Consider the following 16,363-nt stretch of genomic DNA (forward strand, 5'->3'; position numbering starts at 1 on the left):
TAGCCTTCTTGGTCTCTCAGCTTCACTATTTACCCTGGAATTAAGCAAGCAAATCCATGGTCTCATCATGAAATTAGGAGTAGCTTTGGATGTATTCGCTGGTAGTGCCCTTATAGATGTTTATTCCAAGTGTAGTTTTGTTAAAGATGCAAGACTTGTATTTGAGGAGATTAATGATAAAGATATTGTAGTGTGGAATGCTATGTTTTTTGGCTATGCTCAACAGTTGGAAAATGAGGAGGCTCTCAAACTCTACTTAGAATTGCAGCTTTCAAGACAGAAACCTAATGAATTCACTTACGTTGCCCTAATAACAGCAGCTAGTAACCTAGCAAGTCTCCCACACGGTCAGCAGTTCCATAACCAGCTTATAAAGACAGGTTTAGACTTTGACCCATTCGTTACAAATGCAGTGGTGGACATGTATGCTAAATGTGGAAGCATTGAAGAAGCTCGCAAAGTATTTGATTCTACTACTTGGAGAGATGTTGTGTGTTGGAATTCGATGATCTCAACGTATGCACAACATGGAGAAGCTGAAAAAGCTCTTGAGATGTTTCAAGAAATGATAAAGGTGGGAATAAAACCCAATTATGTCACATTTGTTGGTGTGCTCTCAGCATGTGGCCATGTGGGGCTTGTAGAAGATGGACTCTGCCACTTTGACTCAATGTCCAAGTTTGGAATTGAAGCAGGGACAGAACATTACGCTTGCATGGTTTCTCTCTTGAGCCGAGCTGGTAGACTTAATGAAGCAAAGAAGATTATAGAGAATATGCCAATACAACCGGCAGCAATAGTATGGAGAAGCTTTCTTAGTGCTTGCAGAATTGCTGGTAATGTTGAACTTGGTAAATATGCAGCAGAGATGGCAATTTCAATTGATCTCAAGGATAGTGGATCATATGTTTTACTTTCAAATATTTTTGCATCTAAAGGTTTGTGGGTTGATGTTAAGAAGATAAGGGAGAGAATGGACCGCAATGGGGTGGTGAAAGAAGCAGGGTGTAGTTGGATTGAATTGAATAATGAGGTGCATGTGTTTATTGCGAGAGATAAAGCACATTGCAAGGCTGATTTGATTTGGTCAATTTTGGACAACTTAATTCAGCATATCAAAGGGGTTGGATATGTTCCTGACACCACAACAATTTTGATGAATGATTGAGGAGAAATACAGTGGCAATTTGCAATGGGAACCTGACTAATCATTAATATGAAACCTAAATTTGATGGTTCATGTAGGTGATATTGGATTCAATGATATACAGACCAAAAACTTTCAGCTTTTGATCTTTTCCTGAACCATGAGAATAGGAAAATTGCTATTAATGCTCCTGAATTTGAACTTGTGGGGTTCATGTTCATAAATCTGTGGCTTTGATATTGAGTTGACTGACCATCTGAAGAAGGAGCAACGTAATGCTTGGTTTTTCCACAAGATGAAAACCTAGCTGCTTTTCCACGAGCAAGCTTGTTGGGTTTAGTTTGACTTGATATTAAGCTGTAATAGTTTGTGGGGGTGTTTTTGATTGTATTCTGGTTGTTTGATGAGAAACTGAGGGAAAGTAAGGAGGAAAATCTCAGTTTTTTTCAGCTGTTTGCTGACCAAGACAACGGAATTATCACATTATTTGTTCAATTGATCGCACTGAGGTGTAATTTGATTATTTTACTTTTGCCCAGTCAACGGAAAATATAAGTTCCCAATTTTCCTTTCGTTTCTCACTGACCAAAAGGAGTAATTTTGGGAAATGATTTATCCTTTTTACACGTGAAATATGGGTTTCATTTACAGAGCTTTTTTGATAGAGATATATTCGATGAGGCTATCAAGCCCCCATGAGTTTTCGTTGTTGTTTATTTCCCATCATTTTGAGTTTTGGCCCTTTCAACGAACGGTAGCACTCTCTATAGCAATTGTCGAAATTTAAGTTGAAATGTTTTAGTTTTTTATTAATTAGAAGTTGGAATGTTCATTCAACAAATTTCCCTAAGCATCTTAAAATTATATGGATTGATCTAATGCATTATTGGGTACTTAGCCTAATTTGTGTGCAAACCATCTTTTTTCTTTCTTTCTTCTTCTTCTTTTTTTATTTTATTTTATTTATTTTTAAAGGGTAGGGAACAATTCACTTGGCTTGACATGGAAAGTTGTGGTACTTAGGATGTCTGAACATTCGCTACATGATTGCAACATTTGTGGGTTCATGTAGGTCCAACAAATACTGCAATCATAGCGGCAGAGATGCATTCATCCTGGGTATTGGGATTTTTCTGCTTTGTAAATGGAGTATAAATAGTTGGGACTGTTCTGTAGGTTTGTTTAATTGGGAATATAGTAGCCAGATACCTGCCATTCAGATTCTAGAATGGACATGGGAAAATAAAAGAAAATGAAGTCCATAGAATGCTACCCTTGACATTTTAGGCAATTCTTTTCTTTCTCTCATTTCATTCTTAACAAGAACTGAACGGAGTCCTGTGTTGCTTGAGTTCTCTCTCTCATTCTGAGAATTTCTAGTACAGCAAATTTCTACTGTAGTTGTGTGTGTGCAGTGCTTGCGTGCAATTGTGTGTGAGCAGAAATTATATGGTCCCTCATGCATATTTTTGTAGTCTTTATATTGGAGCATATATCTTCTCTTAATATGCTTGAAAAATGGGAATTTTAAGTTCACAGAAACATATTTAGCTCACTGATATTTGTCATAAGGATTGTATTTGCCCATGGCTTGAACTATTTAAGAATGTCACATTGCCTTCTTGTTTATTGTAGATGGCAAGGACCCAAAAGAACAAAGCCACTGCCCATCACCTTGGTTTGCTCAAGGTATGCATTCTTATGTACTTATATTGGAGGTGCCATTTTTTATGGGAACCATGTGCCCTTATAATTTGTTATGCTCTTGTAAGGTTTAATTGTTTTTATTTTTATTTTAAAAATATTTTCTTTTATGACCAAGTGTTGATTTGATTTTGATGGCTTGACACATTTATTGTCTCCGGCATCCCCTTCCATCTTGTGCATATATGATACATAGCAGTTATCAGAAATGAGTTAAGCATTAGTTGCCATTCCTTGTCTATAGTGGCCCTGTTTGGTAGGACTTATTTTTAGCTTATTTAAGCTATTTTGATGTGTTTGGTTCAGCTTAACAATACAGCTTATAGTTTTTTGTAAGTCAAAATTCAACTTATTCTTTGAGTGGAGGAGGAGAAGCTTAATTTATAAGTCAAAAATCAGCTTATGTTCACAGTTATAAGGTATAAGCTGTTAAACTATAAGTTATAATCACTTTCCCACAGCTCTACCAAACGGGGCTAGTATCACTTGGAAAACTAAATTGTGTGGTTTGCTCGTAAACACTGGAAGCTTTTAGGCTTGGAAGTGGTAGTGGGAGAGGGGGGCTTGGGGATAAGGGAGTGGGCCACGTAAAAGAGTCTAAGATTGGGAGTGCTTAGGGGAGAGTTAATATGTTATATATATAAATATAAATATATTGTAAAAAATATTTTGTTCCTTAATTATAATATTTATGTTAAATGTCTATTATATTACCACTTGAATTGAAGAACATAAGCACAATAAATTCTCATTAGAAAAGTAACAATTCATTATCTTTAACACATACTTTACTCAATTTTTATAGACCCCAAACTGAAAGATTTATTAAAAAAAAAAAGTCTTTCATTCTCTAATTTTTAATAGAAAACCTAAAATCTATATATGTTCTCTACTGATTTTCTTTTGCCTTGATAACTTTTTCATTTTGTTTATTTGAGATTCATATATTTGAGTTTGTCTCATCCTAGTTGGAACTGCAATTCTATTTGGATGGGAACATGGTTTTAATAAGGTTCTTACTTTATACCACAGAATTACACTTTTAGAACAGGAATGTTACCCCTAATAGGAGATTCCTGCAACCAAGCTTTTAGCATCTCTAAAATAGTCGTCTTACAATGATTTCATGCATGTGTGTCTCCATGTGCCGTGTCCCACTTTTTTTGAATTTTTTTTCATGTTGACGTGTCTGTGTCATGTGCGTCACATGCCCCGTATACTTACTTCTTAGGACATGAAGGCAGTATCTCCCAGAACCATTTTTAACCTCTTTGATAAATACAAAGTCAAACTAATTAGTCTGAAATCATTAATCGTCACAGAATTATTTTTTTTTTTTTGTGGTGATTTTGGAACCAAACATATTAATGTTGCATTTGTGCTCACAGTAATATCTCTCTAAAACCTCAACAAAGACTCTCATCCAATCATTTTTAATAATGTCCCCATAGTCTTGAAAAACAATCGTTGAAAACTCATCAAGCCCTGGAACTGTCTGTATTTCACAATTAAAAACTATCTCTAAACTCCAATTTTCCAAAAGGACTTTCCAACCATCTAGATTAAAACCCATCAATTGGGGCCCACTCTAGCCTTGCACACCGCATCTAGTGATTACAGCCTAAAAATTTCATTCATGATTTGGTCCTCCTTATCCACAAAAATCCTAGGGCTGACCTCAAGTCTTCTAATAAACACCCCCGAGGGGTTAGACTAGTTGGCAGTGGGTTTGCTCGCCACATGCCTAATTGTGGTTCGACTCTTGTTGGCTCCTCCCATTTGCCCAAATCATGCCATTAGAGGATGTTGGTTGATCCTCGGGGTTACGCTCTTGGGGTGAGTTTAAAGGAAAGGTTCCCAATTATCAAAAAAAGAAAATATCTTTTGATAAATTTCTTCATTTTTCCATTGCAATTTTATGAAACAACTTAGAATTATTATCTCCCTCCTTTAGCCATTTCATTTTAGCATTTTGACTTCAAGAAATTTGTTCCTTGCCCACCACTTCCTCAAATTTAATTTTAAGCTCCGTCCTTTCTTTCTTGAAAGACTCATCAAGACCTCCCATAACCTCCAGGTCATCTAGTTCATCAATCGTTGTTATGATCATATTTTTATCTTCATACAGGTCCCCCGAAACCTCATTTCATACTTTTAACCTAAGAAGCACGGACACCTCCCCGGAGGCTACGTATCAGTGTCGGACACGTGTCGGACACAGACACGCGTCGGACACGCGGTTGACACGTGTCTGACACGTCTGCAGAGGTGTCCCATTTTTTTTTATTTTTTTTGTTTTCCGGACACGCTCCGGACACGTCCAGACACGCGACAAACACGCGCGAGGTCGAAAACATAATTTTTGAAACTTAAACAGGGTCAAAGTGTAAAATTAACAAAAAGAAAAGGAAGACGATCGCGAGTCGAAGGGGAGAAGAAAGAGTCGAACTTGATCGAAGGGGAGAAGACCTAGATCGTGAGTCGAACCTGATCAAAGAGTCGATCGAAAACCCTAAGAACACGATCGCGAGTAGAAGACGATCACGAGAAGCAGACGATCGACAACCCTAGGTATGTTTCACTGCTCCTGTTCCTCTCTTCTTCTTCTCCCTTTGTTCGTTTTTTTTTTTTTTTTCCTCTCCTCTATGAGTCGACGACCCTGTTATAACAAATACAAACAAAAGAAAAAAATTATTTTATTTTATAAATAAATAAAAAAATCAGTCCTTTATTTTATAAAGGAATAAAAATAGTAATTTGTTTTTTTTTATTTCTTCTTCACTCATAAATATTTATTTTATTTTATAAATAAAATAAATAAATAAAATCAGTCCTTTCTTTTACTGTTTTTATTTATTTAATTTTTTTTTTCTTTAACTTATTCTATCTGTTTGTTATTTTTATTTATTTTTATGTATTGTTATTATTATTTTATAGGAGCCAATTTGTGATTCTTGAATATAGCATTGCCATCAAGCAATGCAATTTCTAATTTTTTTAATTTTTGTTAGTGTTATTTTGCATTTTTTTTATTACCTTTCAATGAATAATTATATATTTTATGACATATAATAAATAAAATTAATTATATATATTGAATGTATCCCCAGCGTGTCATGTCTTCTATTTTTTAAAAATTTGCGTGTCCGCGTGTCTGTGTCGTGTCGCGTGTCCGTGTCCGTGCTACTTAGCTTTTAACTGTATAATAAATTTGAAACCTTCTCACCCTTGAACATTACAATTTCCCCACCATTCACCAAAATATTTTTTTAGACCTGCGTTCCAACCACATATTTTCAAACCTGAAAGATGTAGGACCCCATTTAAAATGACAACTCTCAGGAACCAGTGGGCAATGATCTGAAACTACTCTTGGAAACATTTGGAAATATTTCTTCCCACCTCATAGAAAATAAGAATATTAAATCCTTTAATCATGTAGAGTAAATAATATTTAGTTTTCGTTAACATTGGGCTTCGATATTTTATGTATTCCATAGTTCTTGTGTAAGGTGTAATGGTGTTGCAAATGTATGTGTGCGGGGAGCAAATATTCAGGCAAGCCCGCACTCCTTGCTTCCAAGCTCCGTTTCTATCCGATCACCTGCGTGCACAACAGCAGTGAGCTACCCGGCGGTGTGTGGCCGGAAAACCCCTCCGACGATCAAGTTAGCACACACCTGAGGATAGAGAGAATGAGGAGTGAATGGAGTGTAAGTATTTCTCTTACCCAATGTTCGTCTCTTCGGCATGGGGGGCATAGGCTTGCTTATATACCTTCTGTGCCCCAAATCTACTCCCAGTGATTTCTCAACACGTGGTTCTGCTATCCCATCTGTCAGCACAAATCTTGCTGAACATCACTTAACCCGACTGCCAGCCTACTCTACTGGGAGCTCGGCAGCTGGGCTGAATCTTCTCGGCTGTCAACGGCCATGCTGTGTTCCATGCCCAATTGCTCCAAGAACTCAGATCCTTTCCAGCCATGCTCGGCAGCATTTCGGCGGAGCCGACCTTCTGACTAGTCGTACCGGTCAACCAAAGGCCATCCAGTCGGGCTTCTGGCACAAGCTTCTCGACCGGGCTAACGGTGCGAGCCCTTGACCGAGCAACGCAAGTTGCGCGGTTATCACCTGCGCAAATCCAAGTGGCCCGGTCCATCTCTGAGCAGCCCCAACTCTGGGCAAATCCAAAGTTATCGCGGCCCAACGCACCATTGGACCTCCAATTTGCTCGGCCTCTAACTCGGCCCATAACCGGCTCATAATTCTCCCTCTCAATTGCCCCTTAATTCCGTCCGCACAAGCGTGACCGGGATTACCAAATCTGATCGGGGTAACACTTCCTCGGTTTGCAATACGGTGACCGGGCTACTTGACATGCCTGTCTTCAAAACTTGCCTGGTCGATGCCTCGATTCATCATCCTGTCTCTTCAGTACTGACGCCACCGTCAATAGGGACGCGTGTCGTGGGTTGATTGGCCTCGAGCAGCCAAACATCACGTCCGTTCAGATTCAAATTTTTGGCGGTCTTATTCATCTCTATAAACATATTGAACCTTCTTTCATTTCAACCTTACCGACTCTCTCTCCTCCTTGCCGATCCAGAGCTTCTGCCTACGTTTGCTTGCCATTGCTGAGTTCGTCTTCGAAGAAGAAGACTTCGCCCTCTCCTGGTAAGCTCTCCGAACCCTTGTTATTACTGTTTTCGTTTCATATTTTTCTTCTTTATAGCACCAAATTCGTAGGTTTAGGGCCTCCCCCACCCAAAACCTTCAATGCCCCTTAGCTTCTTCACTGTTCTTCAATCTCCCTGATGAACAATGAAGATCTGGGGCGGACCGGGCTCCAGATCTTCATTCGATCCAAAAAATCACTCAGACTGAGCAAATCTATTGTTTGTCCCAACCTTAGGAGAAACTGGGGTAGCAAAAAGGACTTGGCCGCTCGATCGGGCTAATCTCTGGTTTGCTCGGGCAACCGAGCTCCTTGGCTAACATTTACGACCGAGGTGGTTTGGCACAATCCACGACCGAGCTCAACTCTAGCTCGTTTCGCGCGACCGCGCTCCCACTTACAATTACCCTCCGTTTTCCTGCTGAGTCCAAGGGGACCAAAGACTAATCCTAAGGCTCTCAAGGACCGAGCAGCCATTAATTCCCAGCCTGTGCCAAACCACCTCAGCCGAGCTAGATTAGTCAGTCAAACATGAGGAAATTCCGCTTCCTTGTGGACACACCTGCTGCCTTGGCTGCCTTCAGGGAAGAATACGGTATCTCGACAGACGTCCACATAGAGCTCGCCGAGATGGAAACAGCTCCTTGGGGCAGGCTTGACCAATGCCCCTTCACCGTGCTGTCAGTAATTGAAGGAGGCCTCCGCTTCCCGGTCAACCCTTTGATGACCGAATTTCTGTGTCGCACCAGGCTAGCACCCACCCAGGTTTCGACCAACACCTACCGAATAATCAATGGCGTGCACGAGCTAAACAATCGGCTAGGAACAAACTTAGGTTTAGTCGAGATACTACGACAATATACCCTTGGGCACATCGGCGATGGCCTGGCCTATTATTTAAAAATAAGACCGGGCAAAGAGAAGATAGTAACCGGCACCTCAGACAAGGACTTACATGATGACGACTTCTTCTGGGTGTCTGGCAACTATGAAACAGCCAACGTACCGGGCTGGTTCATCAACAAGAACTTTGGTTCCACATGTAAGCCGCGCTAATTTGCTCGGTTAAGTCTCTGCCTTCAATATTCTGTACTTACTATTTTTCCTGTTTCTTTTGCAGCAATTCAAGCCTTGCAATCCCACTACCAATATCCCAACGTTGAAGCCATCCGAACCGTGCTCCGTTACAGCCACCGGGATTGTAACGAGTTGCTCGGCTACACTTCAACCTACAGATACTCAGCTTCACGCCGGAGCAAAGTTACAGACTTTCTTCGTGCTCCAACACCTCCTCCGGACCCATCTCTACCGGACGTGCCACTAATTTGGCTGACTGAAGAACAAGAGATGGCAAAACGGAGCCGCATCAAGAACCTCCTAACAGCCACCTCAGCCGAGATACCGAGCATCACCACACACGCTTAAGTTGCCGGACAATCCAGCGGCCCGTGGTCGCCTTGGCATCTCCAGGTGCCGGGCAACCCAGACAAGAAGCTCGCCGGGCTGGCAAAAGGCCTCGCGCAGACCCATCCGCCGAGCTGGTTACCGAGCTAACCACCGAGCAACCCACTGTCACTGTCGACCCAACACCACCATAGCAACTGCGGTTGAAGCACCGGGGAAAGGACATTCCGGCTACCGCTTCCATCAAGGGCGACAAAGAGCACCTGCTCGCCTTTGACCTTTCCAAAGCACTTCTCCTACCGAGCGACGTGGTCGGCAGCGACCACGTTCCTGACACCCGGTTGGTGAAATCTTCTGTTAAGTCCATGGCCAGGGTAAGTCTCAATCTTTCACTAAAATTTTTACCAAGTGTTTGCACGGTTTCTTCTCTGATCAGACTTTCTTCTTGCAGGCCATCCAGAAGCAACACTTGGTCATGGAGCGAATCCATCGACTGCGGTAGAAGGCGAATGACACTACCGGCCAAGTCCAGAGTCTGCAGACCGAGCTCGGCCGAGCAAAGTCCTCACTTCAAATTGCCAATGCTGACAACAACAGGTTGCTCGGCCAGCTTGAGGAGGCCGAGAAGAAGAGAGATGAGCTTCAGGCCGAGCTGGACGCACTCAAGGCGTCAAGGGAGAAGGAGTGCAAAGATGCCAATAACGCCGGCTTCAAGGAAGCCGAGGACAGCTACAAGAAGCAGGTCTTCGCAACTCAAGACATTTACTTCAAAGCGGGCTGGAAGTCAGCCTGTGAACATCTCAGTCAAGGTCCTGACACCGATGTGTTTGCCGCTCCCCCGGCTGCCTTCCTACCGGTCTACCTCGTGCCTTATGCCAATGACGTCTTCAGCGCTTTGCAAGCTGAGGCCGGGGAAGAGCTTGCCAAAGAAACTGAAGTCAATGCCGAGGAGGGAAGCAGCCAGGAGCTGCCCGGAGAAACTGAGACCGGTGTCCAAGAGCGAACAACGGTCGACCTGGAAGCAGCTGATGACGAATTCTCCAATCTTTCCCCCCTTGTGTAGTTTTCTTTCATTTTTTGCTTTGCAAATGTAACCGGGCTCTCTGCCCCTCCTTTTGTACTTTTCTGTTTAATTAATGAAAAAGATCTAGTTTTACCAAGTGGTTGCACGGTCCTAGAGCTGAGTAACTTCAACCGGACAGAATATGTTGGCTAGACAAATTTCATTAATTAACTCATATAACCGGAATAAATCATCTCGGTAGTACACTCAGAGTCGAGCAAAACTTCAAGTCTTTCAACAGGAGTGAACATCCCGGTTGAGAATACCTAAGTTGAACAAAACATCAACTTTGCAACCGGACTAATCATCTCAGTTGAGAGTACCTAAGTTGAACAAAACATCAACTTTGCAACCGGACTAATCATCTCGGTTGAGAGTACTTAAGTTGAACAAAACATCAACTTTGCAATCGGACTAATCATCTCGGTTGAGAGTACCTAAGTTGAACAAAACATCAACTTTGCTATCGGACTAATCATCTCGGTTGAGAATACCTAAGTTGAACAAAACATCAACTTTGCAATCGGACTAATCATCTCGGTTGAGAATACCTAAGTCGAACAAAACATCAACTCCTACAACCGAAGTAAACATCTCGGTCGAGAATACGCAAAACTCAAAGCAACAAAAAATGTCAAGGCAAAGATGAGTCACTTCTATATATTGACAAAAATGAATATTACATGAAGTGTACGGCAAAAAATTTCTTTGCACAAAAAAGAGGGCAAAAGCTAGAAATAATACAACTTAAGGTTGGCTGCATTCCATGGCTGGGGTATTCCTCTACCATCCAAGTCTTCCAAGTGATATGCCCCCTTGCCCGCCAGACCGGTTATCTTGTAGGGTCCTTCCCAATTTGCCCCTAGTTTGCCTTCGCCTGGCACCAGGGTATTGCCCATAACCTTCCGCAAGACCCAATCACCCACTTTGAACGGTCTGGGTGCACGAATTTGTTGTATTTCCTTGAAAGCTCTTGTTGGTAGGCGGCCACATGGATAAGAGCCTTTTCCCGACGTTCTTCCACTAGGTCCAATTCCAAGGCCATGGCTTCAACATTCAGCTTGGGCTCAAAACTTTTACTTCTGGGAGTGGGCATACCAATTTCCAAAGGGATGACCGCCTCTATGCCATATGCCAAAGCAAAAGGAGTTTCCCCGGTAGATCGCCGCGGGGTTGTTTGGTATGCCCAAAGGGCACTGGGGAGTTCTTCAGCCCACTTTCCTTTGGCTTTCTCAAGCCTCTTCTTCAGTCCATCAAGAATGGTCTTGTTCGAAGCCTCGGCTTGACCGTTGGACTGCGAGTAAGCCGGAGTAGAGTTGTAGAATTCGATCTTCAAATCCTCACAAAACCCTCTGAATAGGCGTCCGTCGAACTGGGTGCCGTTATCAGAGATCAAAATTTTAGGGATGCCAAACGCCGTGACCACGTTCTGCCAGACAAACCGCTTCACGTCTTTCTCCTTGATTGTTGCCAGAGGCTCCGCTTCAACCCATTTGGTGAAGTAGTCTGTGGCCGCGATGAAGAACTTCCGGTTGCCTAGTGCTATTGGGAGCGGCCCCACTGTATCTAGCCCCCACATAGCAAAGGGCCAAGGGCTAGTGAGGGGAAGAAGTTCCCTGGCCGGCTGATGGATCTGGTGGGCAAATTTTTGGCATTTCTCACACCTGCGAACATATTTCTAGGCGTCGGCTTGCATGCACGGCCACCAGTAGCCTTGTGAAATAGCTCGGTAGGCCAAGGACCTGCCCCCTATGTGACTGCCACAGATGCCTTCGTGTATCTCGCAAAGGAAGGCTTCCACGCTACTAGGGTGCACACATTTCAGGTAGGGGCCGGTGAAAGACTTCTTGTATAAAGCGCCTGATAGAGAGAGCCAAAACCGCTCAGACTTCACCCGCACTTTATGCGCTTCCTTCTTGTCAGCTGGAAGGGTCCGTTCTTTGAGAAAGAGGATTATGGGGTCCATTCAAGAAGGACCTAGCTCGGCGCAGAGTACTTCTGTCTGCCCGGCATCCTCAATGCTGGGCCTCGGAAGGAATTCGATCAGAAGAGGGTTGGGAGATGTGCTGTCGACCATAGAAGCAAGGCCGGCCAACTCATCTGCTCGGCCGTTGTCTTCTCGGCCAATCTGTTGGACCCTGATCGCCTCAAATCGCTTGATGAGGTCTTTGACCAGAGGTTGGTATTTCATCATTCTGTCATTCTTTGCCTCGTAAACCCCAGAAACTTGGTTAACCACAAGCTGGGAGTCACTGTAAACCATTAGCTCGGATGCTTGCATCTGAAGCGCGCTCTTGAGATCGGCCAATAGCGCCTCGTACTCGGCCTCATTGTTGGATGCTGGGAAGCCAAGGGTGATAGAATGTTCAATAGTCAGTTCGTCTGGCGAAATCAGGACTATACCCAGCTCGGCACCGTGACGGTTCGAGGCTCCATCAACAAAAAGTTTCTACATTTCGCCAACAAAGAGCTCCCAACACTATGAGGGGTCCTGAGAAGCTTGGAGGTTGATGGGATCACGGTTGCTCGGCTGTTCGACTTCCAGTCCCGTGCTGAGCGGTTCCACTTCGGCCCCCCTTGGTGATTCGGCGCTGGACTTGGCAAGTTGATCCATAATGCTTAAGTCCGTAGGCGAATCGCCAGGTTGCGGTATTATGCCGGCCGCAGGCTCTGTGCTGAGTGGTTCCATTTCTATCCTTTACGGTGATGGGATGTCGGACAAAGCGGGTTGGTCAATGACAGCCAACTCGGCCATCGCATCACCGGGTTGTAGTACCGTATTATCTGAAGGGGCTTCGGCGGGGCACGCAAGCTCCGCGTCGCCAATGCCGCCAAGCTGTGGTATTTCGGACGAGCTTGCATTCATTTCTTCATCTGCCACGGCAATATCGACCGGGCACGCCGGATGAGTTCCAGGTGAGAATTCAGCAACGAAATCGGCCAGAGTCTGGGCTTTTACGGCTGTGCGCGGCTGGAACTTCACATCAAACTGTCCCAATTCGACCGCCCACTTAAGAATCCGACCGGAGAAGTCCGCCTGTTCGAACAAAGCTGAGAGGGAACTCGGTCAAGACGATGATGGTATGTGCATGGAAATAGTGTGCCAACTTCCTTGAAGCCATCATCAATGCTAACGCAAGTTTTTCCAGCGGCAAGTACCTCGACTCTGCTGGTAGCAAGGTTTTGCTGACGTAGAAGATGGGTAGATGTATGATTCCTTCCGACTGGACAAGCACTACACTGACGGCATGCTGCGAGACGGCCAGATAAAGGTAAAGTTCTTCTCCGGGTTTCGGTGTGACCAACAACGGCACGGAAGACAAATACTCCTTGAGCTCGGCCAAAGCCCGATCACACTCTTCATCCCATGAGAACTTTGATTTCAAGGCTTGAAAAAAAGGGCGGCAGCGATCTGATGACGGGCTTATAAATCGGTTAAGCGCGGCGGCCATTCCGGCCAGATGCTGCACATCCTTAGCCAAGCTAGGCTGTTTCAATTCTTGCACGGCTCAGATTTGTGAAGGGTCTGCTTCGATACCTCGGTTCGTGACTAGGAAACCCAAAAAATTTTCGGATCCCACGCCGAAGGCACACTTAGACGCATTTAGGCGTAACTTGTGTTTTTTGAGAATGGCGAACATTTCGGCCAAATTGGACAAATGGTCTGCTTGATGTCGGCTCTTAGCCACCATATCGTCAATATAGGCCTCCATTGTCCGGCCCAGCAGGGGAGCGAACATCTTGGTCACCATCCTTTGAAAAGTTGCCCCGGCGTTCTTCAAACCAAAAGGCATGACTCGGTAGCAGAATAGTCCCCTTGGTGTAGTAAACGAAGTGATCTCTCGGTCGGGTCCATGCATGGCAATCTGATGGTAGCCGTGGTAGGCGTCCAAGAAACTGAGCCTGTTATGTCCAGCCGTTAAGTCCACAAGCTGGTCTATTCTAGGCAGAGGGAAGCTGTCTTTCGGACAAGCTCGGTTGACGGTCTTGTAGTCAACGCAAACTCGCCACTTCCCATTCTTCTTGGGCATCACGACCGTGTTTGAAATCCACCGAGGGTAGTGCACTTCCTGAATTGCTCGCGCCTCAAGCAAGTTCTTCACTTCCTCCGCAACTACCTCGGCGTGATGCAGTGCCGATCTCCTTGTGCGCTGAATGACCGGCTTTGCTCCGGGGAAGACATTGAGATGATGGCATATAAAACTTGGATCGAGACCGGGCATGTCGTAAGCATGGTTATCAGAATCCCGATCCGGATTTTACGATCCTACGATCTTACGATCCATTTGAGTGCAATCAATCCGGATCGTGTAAAAAACTCCTTATAGATAGGATCTTTCGATCCTGGTAGTGGGATCTTATAGGATCGTGGAATCCCGATCCGAATCCGATCCTATCCGATCCAATTTACAAGCCTTGTTTTGTATGTATGACATATTTTGTTGTAAATTTTATATTTGTTGTCTAAATATCAATTTATGTTGTCAAAATAAATAATAAAAATTAAGTAGTATTGAATCAGATAGACTAAGAAAAACAAACTAGGAAATAAACATTCAAATATTGCGGTAATTTAAGAAAATTAAATAGTCAGAAAAACAAACTTAGCTTTAGCGGAGTCTAAGAAGGGTAAGATGATTGTAACTTTATCCCAATTTCTGGAGAAATTATTTTTGTGACTTGAATCCGCTCCACCAGGGATGCTAACGACAAACCTTATCATTCGACTAAGCTACTCTTGAGTTCTTAATCTATTTTCATATCCAATTTTGTTAAATATTTTTTCTTCACTTTTTATGCATTATTGTACATTGTAAAGTATTTTGTTATAGAATTCTTCTTCTTCTTCACTTTCTTTTTTGATAAAATACAGAACTTTTACCATCGAGTTTTCTATTGCATAATATTATATGTACATTTTACATGAAGTATTATATTTTTCACAATATCTTCACTTCTTTTTAATAAAATATAGGTTCATTTTGTGTATACTTTATAAGAAATATTTATTTAAATTAAATTATTATGTAATTTGTCTTTTTCGGTAGGATCTTATGATCCTCGATCCGATTCTACGATCCGATCCTATAAACACCTCCAACGATCCAACGTAGGATCCCGATTTTAACAACCTTGGTCGTAAGGTGACCATGCGAAGACTTCGATATTGGCCATCAAAAATTCAACCATGTCGGTCCTTTCTTGGGCTGTAAGGCTTGAGCTGAGCAAGAAGAACCTGTCTGGATGCTCTGTATCGATACGCACTTCCACCAATTCCTCGACAGCTTTGTCCTCGGCCTTGGTGCCCACATCTTCAAGGACTCCTCGGTCTCCCGGTCCCTCAATCATTTGAACGAAGCCTTTGGCAGCTCAGCTCCCGTTGACCGCTACGAAGCATTGCTTCGACATGACTTGATCGCCCCAAATCTCCTCGATTGCCCCTATAACCGAGGGGAATCTCATCACCTGGTGATAGGTCGACGCTACGGCTTGCATAGCGTGAAGCCATCCCCTTCCAAGGATCAAATTATAAGTGGATGGCACTTGCAACACCCAGAACTCCACTTGTTTGACAACAGATCCCGCTTTGACCGGCAGGATAATCTTTCCCAAAGGCCATTCCGGTTGTGAGTTGAAGCCAACCAGTGGCGAAGTTGCCGGGGCCAAATCTGTATCTCGGAGCTTGAGCTGTTTGAAAGCGTCGTAGTACATGATCTCGATCGAGCTTCCCTGATCGATCAAGATCCGTTTGACATCGAATTCTTTGACGCGGAGTGTTACCACTAGGGCATCGTTGTGCGGCGTCTGAATGCGCTCTAGGTCTCTTGAGGAGAAACTAATCACGTCTTTCTCTTCGGTCTTCCCCCTTTTGATTGCAGGCTGAACCGACAAAACTTCCCTCATGTGTTTTGCCTTCTTGATCATTCTTCGGAGTTCGCATACACACGTCGGTTCCACTATGCCGTGGATGACATTAATAACCCCTTGGGGAGGCGCATCTCGGTCATCCGGTCCCCGCGGATCAACCGAAGCTTGATTGGCCTTCATGCCGCCATCAATGTAAAGGTCCAAGTGTTCGGCTGCGACTAGCTCTTCCAAGTGTTGCCTCAAAGGCAAACAATCCTCTGTCCGATGGCCTCGCTCCTGGTGAAACGTGTAACGGCACCGCGGATTGAAGCCCTTCTATCCGTCGCCTAACTTAGCAGGAAACCGGACATACTCCTTGTCACTGATTTCACTAAGTATGCGATAGATTGGAATCTTAAAGACCGTGGTGATGCTTGTCCTTGCTTTCAACCTTCTGTTAGCATCGGCTACGTCATCCCGGGGATAGTCATCCCGGTCATTCTGACGTCTCCTACCGCGGT

At 43.8% G+C, this 16,363-nt stretch overlaps 1 protein-coding gene across 3 annotated transcripts in view; it reads left to right on the plus strand.

Annotated features, from left to right (window-relative positions):
• LOC114300768 (developmentally-regulated G-protein 3) overlaps nt 1-16,363 on the plus strand; it is a 44,583-nt gene that overhangs the window by 3,582 nt on the left and 24,638 nt on the right. For 2 of the 3 annotated variants that reach the window (XM_028245632.2, XM_082889650.1), the window contains exon 2: nt 2,783-2,836. In XM_028245632.2, coding sequence (XP_028101433.1) covers nt 2,783-2,836 — 54 coding nt within the window. Of the gene's footprint in view, nt 1,812-2,782; nt 2,837-16,363 lie in introns of those variants that run through there. The other variant, XM_028245631.2, reaches the window with a different exon arrangement.

Source organism: Camellia sinensis, chromosome 1 (assembly GCF_055761805.1).
Source record: "Camellia sinensis isolate YWXY chromosome 1, ASM5576180v1, whole genome shotgun sequence".
In the NCBI taxonomy this organism is placed as follows: domain Eukaryota; kingdom Viridiplantae; phylum Streptophyta; class Magnoliopsida; order Ericales; family Theaceae; genus Camellia; species Camellia sinensis.